We start from the raw sequence: 6,000 nt of genomic DNA on the forward strand, positions 1-6,000 counted from the left end.
GTGAGAGATAAGTGTAGGGGAGGCATGGTATCACAAGTATGGCACTGACACAATGGGTACAATTTGTAAAACCTTTATTGAAATGGTTGGGGTTGGAGAAACTCCTAGTCTGCCCTATAACTAAGATGGGAGTAGTCTCGTTCATCAAATAAATAACGCAGTCCTAGTAGAGTCTGTCCAATCAAAATGGCCTATGCTAACAAAACCTAATGCCTGCCCAATCTCTTGTACAAAAAGTAATAAAGGAGAAATGTATGCAAAAGGAAAGATCAGTCTTCAAATGAATAAATGCGGTTGAACCGACTCTCCTCCCCACGTTAGGTAAACTGAGGTTCTTAAGGTAGTAATGTGTTGTAATTCCTTGACGTCACCTATACATTTACTCATGAAGTTGAATCCCTGATCTGTTAGAATTTCCCTGCGGAAACCAACCCTAGAAATGAATGGTAGTAGGTGTTTTAAGATTTGCTGGGTTGTATTGTTCCGCATGGGGAACACTACTGGGTATCGGGTAACGTAAACAACAAGTTCGAGAACATATTTATTACCAAGTTTAGAGGTTTCCAACGGTCCAGTGATATCCATTCCAATTCAGGAGAAAGGGACTTCTATTATTGGTAAGGGGTTTAGAGGGGGGCAGGTAAGGGAATCTGTGAGCTGATTTTCTGGCATATTTCACATGTCACGTGGATACCTGGCCAGTAGAATTCCCCACTGATATGAGCTTGGTTTTTAGATTGTCCTAGATGTCCACCTGTCGCATGAGGATGTGCAATCTCTAGCATGATCCTGCGATGGGTTTTCGGTATTACTGAGTTTTACATGGGCCTTCTCTGGAGGTTTCCTTTCTATATAATAATCCCTGTTTCAGTAGGAAAAAAGGGTTCCCTTTTTTTGTCCTTCTCCCTCCGGAATATATGAACAGAATGTTCAAGTCACCTTCTAGCGCACCTGAAGTTAACGATAACTATAGGTTAAATGATGTTCCAAAAATCATGTTTGTTGTATCATGAGGCTTTTTTATTCCAAAAATGATCCTCGAAAAATTGTTCTTAAATAGTAGTGCCCTCTACACGTGTTTCACCAAATCTATTGGCTCATCAGGAGGGATTTATAACAGAAAAATCAATTCAAATTCATTGATTAGATATAAACATGCCTAATGATTAAATATTTGCATTCATCTAGAGAGCTTAGTCCATGTTTAGATTCCAAGTTAGTTTGAAATTGGAGTGGTCTTGGTAACGTGTGTTTGGGGGTTCCCCTGTGCGGTTTTACCCCAATAGGAGTTTCTTTAAAGTCTTTCGATTGACACTTGAGAGCTTCTGAAAATCGTCTTCTTTCCTTGCTTCTCCCTCCGGAATCACTGTTACGAAAGCCTTTGCGAGTAATGGATTATTTGGGCGAAGGCTAGATCGGGAGGGATGGTAGGTTCTTCTTCCCTCTCTGCCTCAGGGATAGATGTTTAATCAGTCTCTCCAAAGCCTAAGCTACCCCCGTTTCCTCTGGTTCACTTTCTCCCTTAAAACAGGGAAATGGAGCCTTCTCCAGAATTCTCTGCCATTTTGTCACCACAGTGTATTTCAAATGGAGTTTTGCCATGGTTCTGTAGTAGAACCTTTGTCTCCCCAAAAGTCTGGATCTATGATGCCTGGCTGGACCTCTAGACCAAACTTCCAGGCCAGATTTTTGGGCCAATCTTATATAACCCGCAGGGTGTATTAGGACGAAGTCTGTGATAATCATCCCTCTTTTCCCGGGAGGGACACTGGCTTCTCTACTGCTACAAATATCAAAGCATATGGATTCTTTTGTGGCAGTAGAGGGGTCTGAGGCTCTATGACTGTTTCTGGAATTGTGGGGTCCCCCAATTTGTCTCAATTGAGTGGTAACCCGTTCCTGACACCAGTAGGGGAGGCATGGGATCACAAGTATGACATTGACACAATGGGTACAATTTGTAAAACCTTTATTGAAATGGTTGGGGTTGAAGAAACTTGTAGTCTGCCCTATAGCTAAGATCTAAGATGGGAGTAGTTTCGACCGTCAAATAATAAATAACACAGTCCTAGTGGAGTCTGTCAAATCAAAATAGCCTATGCTGACAAAACCTAATCCCTGCCCTGTCTCGTGTACAAAAAAGTGAATAAAGGAGAAATGTATGCAAAATGTATGCAAAATGAAAGATCAGTAATCGAATGAATGTGGATGAACCAGCTCTCCTACCCACGTTGGACCTCAGAGTAAGACTGTCCCTGTAAGCAGTATGACACACTCTAGCTCGGCTTCCAACACAAATACAGTTCCAGAACATGGATCGAGGCCCATCTGACCCTCCACATTTTAGGTCTCTTTTCTCGACTTCTGAAAATAATGTTTCAACCAAAAGGTTCACAAAGGTCCCCCTCTGTCGGGTTCAGACCATTCACAATAAAGTTCTACACAAACTTGCAGGGGCTCCATTCCCCATGCTTACTTTACTTGGGGTCTCCCTCTGTCGAGCTTGGACCACTTTCGGATGTTGAAGGCTTTCGAATGTGCGTGGCTAACTTTTCAGACCACTGCAGGACCACTCCGACTCAAAATGTATAGTCCAACTTTTACTTTCCCCTTTCTAGGAGTTAAATGTTTCCATATCACTTTTGCTGTATGTTTGCTTCGAGCAATTTACCTTTCACAGAGACTTTCGAGTGGGCTACTTCCTTTCGCCGGACCACTCCGTTACTTAGTATCGCTGAACTCGCAGTTTCCTTTTACTTCAAAGTTCATTCACAGGTCTGCCTTTCCTCGCTTCTCATTCACAAGTGTGCAGATTAATTTGTGATAAAATGTTGCTATTTCAAACTTTCACACACAGGTCGCTTGCCCACTCACCGGCTGTGTGCATTTTTTCTTTGCTTTACGATTTCCAATTCACAAGTCCAGGTTAGTACCACAGGCTTGGCCTCACCTCCCCAACTCTGCCGTTCACCTGGGAGGGTCGCTGGCATCCTTGAAACACAATGCAGTTTTCACTTGCGGGATGTGGACTTCTCCATGTGTCTCTCACGGCCTGTCTGAGGCACCGACTTCCAGTAGGGAACTCTGGGGTTTTCTGACCCGCTGCTCTCGCTCTGCTCGAATAGGTTTACCTTTGTTCCAGAAGTCCTGCTCGTACTCGTGCTCCACCTTGCTCAGAGTGTCTCTTTGGGTTCTGCCTTTTGACTGACCAGATTATTGGGACATGGCCAGTACAATGTGAGAACGTTGATGTTGTTTCACTCTGTCACCCTCTTCCCTAGTCCCAGTGTTTGTGTAAAAAAAAAAAGGGGGGGGCGTTGGAACCTTGGAGCATCCTAAAACAAAGGATGGGTTGGATAAACAAAATAGGGGGGAATACTGCATCTCGCATTCGGTTGTCTAACCCCCAGTCCCCAAAGTACCCCTCACCCAGGTGATCTTCGTGCACTGGTCCACCCCCAGGGTCTGGATCCAAAGGTGATGGCTGTGCCCTGGCCACCTGAGAGAGAGATCCCCGGGAACGAGCGGGTGAGACATCCTCTAGTTTCTCACAGAAGGAACGCGGGAAACAAAACGGAGCAACAGGAGTGCTCCTTACTCGGCGAGAAGCCCAGTAACCAGGGTCTGGAGCCCATCACTGCGCAGCCGCCGTGCATAGAGCAGAGCCCGTGAGAAAGAGAAGACGTGGGAAACCAAATGGAACTGCAGGAGCGCTCCACATCTGCAACAAAGATCCATCAACAAACCCGAAGGTAACAAGGTTGTTGGGGAAAGCAAGGAAGACCAGAGAAGCAGAGAACCAGGGGCTGTTACCCCCACACAGAGGAACAGAGACGGCAGTAAGGAGAAAGAGTCAAGAGAATACCTGGCAGGGTAGTGAACTAGGTACACCAGATACACAAGATAACGTGGGGGCCTGGGACCCACAACCAAGTAGGGAGAGAAGTCCAATCCCTCTTCTTCGGCACAGTACCTGGCAGGGGAGTGAACCAGGTCTGTCAACTGGGGTCTGGGACCCGCACATAAAACGAGGCCAGCGGAAGGGAGACATTCCCCCACCAGTTGTTGAACAGCCGTACAAACCTGAGAAAAGCCATGGGAAGGGCGACCGTTCCCCATCAGTTGGGTTTGAACTTTATTTTGAGAACTCTCATCTTTATACAGTGAAGGTTTTTGATCCCTTGTTCAGAAGAAAAGGGTTGTTCTCCTGAACCAAAGAAACCTGTTACTACTTCAGTTTAGTTTATAGTGTAAGGGAAAGAGTTGGGATTCTGGCACAGGACAGTGTACTTTTTACTTCAGACATTCTGACAGACCCATAAGAATTTTAGTTTAGGTAGACAAACACCTCTTAGAAATAAGACAAGATGGGTTTTTCTTTTGTTTATATTTTGATTAAAAGTCTTCCCCATGCCACCACTGTGTCAGTCCTACTTCTACACCCTTACAATAGTGATGACTCTAGTTCTGCGATCTAGACAGTGATCTGATCCCACAGGGATGGAGTCTGGGCCTAGTTTGGAATTCATTGCAAATCCTTGTGTATTTATGTCATTGTCTTCTTTTACTTATAGTAAAAGTCTAAAATAAAAACATAATTTAAAAGAAGTACAACAGAGTGTTTCAGTTGTATTGGTAACATTTTCTCCTAGCGTCTTTGAGTTTAGCCAGCAACTGTGAGTAACATTTTTTTTTTCTTCTTTTTTTTTTACAGCCTATTCTGATTGGTTCAGCATCAGCGGGATCTGGTTTAAGTTGGCACCGAACTCTTCCAATCTGTGTCATCGGTGGATATCGTAAACTGCTATTTTGGGTTACTGAAATGTAAATAAGACCAGTTTGTACAATTTATGTAACTTTTCTCTAATAAAACGCAAAAAATGCAATCATGTACCCTTTTCCACTATTCATTGGTGCCAATAATGCTACTCTCTGGTTTTTCATGTAATGCCAGATCCATCGTAATATTACTGTTAGGATGGATTTCCAAAATCCACCCTGCTGGTGGATTTTGGAAGTCCGCCCTATTATGGTGAACAGGGAGATGCTGAGATTTTGACCAAACTCAAGCAAGGTGCAGTAACAGAGTGAGAAAGCTTAGTCTCGGGAAGGCTGAGTTGTCTAGGGCTACAACGATCCCACACAGAGCAATTCTTCCAGTTATACAGTAAGTAGAAGCACATGCAATGATTTATTAGTTCTTTAAAATACGCACCAAGCGAATAACCTCTGGGGAAACATTTTCATACAAACACTATAAAACTATCACCCTTGGAAGAAGAAAGAGACAGCATATACTTCAATAACCAGTAAAATACAAGGAGGACTTATATCAGGAGTCTGCAATCTTTGGCTCTGCAGATGTTTTTGGACTACAAATCTCAGCCCTAAACCGCGTGGTTAATGGTGAGGGATCATGGGAGTTGTAGTCCAAAATATCTGGAAAGCTAGCCGTTACTGTCCCCTGACTTGTATGCATGAAGTGTAGCAAACACACTTTAGAATAACCATGAACAGTTTCCCTAGCTCTTAAAAAGTCCAACCCTGAGTTGGTTTGGGGCAATTTTTCCCACAGGTCATGTGATGAATCAGAGGTGATTATCCCAAAAACCCTGACCTGTAACTCTTCTCATGTGACCAGGGAAAGGCAGCCGCTTCCTGACCCCGGGGTTGGTATTATGCAGGAGGATCACATGGGAGGGAACTCGCTTTAGGACGAATGGGAGAATCCTCTAAACAATTTCCCTAATGATCCTGCTGTCCTGATAGCTCATTATAGAATTGAGGATTTTGTGCTTACAACAACTATAAGAACATTGTGGACTTCACGTCCCATAATAATCTTAGTATTCAGACGCAAAAGTGGGGTCCAGCTTCGGGCCAGGAGAGAGCAGCAGGAAGAAGCGGTAGTTGGAGTCGCCGCTGTGCGGCCAGCGGGACGCCCTGCAGAGAACGTGGTGGAAGTCGGGATTCTGTTTTTATGCAGAGGGTGTGTATCAG

General features: G+C 44.2%; 1 protein-coding gene across 1 annotated transcript in view; it reads left to right on the forward strand.

Moving 5' to 3' along the window:
* The window catches only part of NUP37 (nucleoporin 37), a 389,676-nt gene extending 384,785 nt beyond the window's left edge, over positions 1–4,891 (forward strand). Inside the window, exon 10 of the mRNA XM_069629932.1 lies at positions 4,715–4,891. Within this exon, the coding sequence (XP_069486033.1) occupies positions 4,715–4,828 (114 nt within the window). The 3' untranslated portion in view covers positions 4,829–4,891. The remainder of the gene's footprint in view (positions 1–4,714) is intronic.
* Positions 4,892–6,000: the final 1,109 nt, after the last annotated feature.

Source organism: Ambystoma mexicanum, chromosome 12 (genome assembly GCF_040938575.1).
Source record: "Ambystoma mexicanum isolate Mex_15411 chromosome 12, UKY_AmexF1_1, whole genome shotgun sequence".
Taxonomy (NCBI): domain Eukaryota; kingdom Metazoa; phylum Chordata; class Amphibia; order Caudata; family Ambystomatidae; genus Ambystoma; species Ambystoma mexicanum.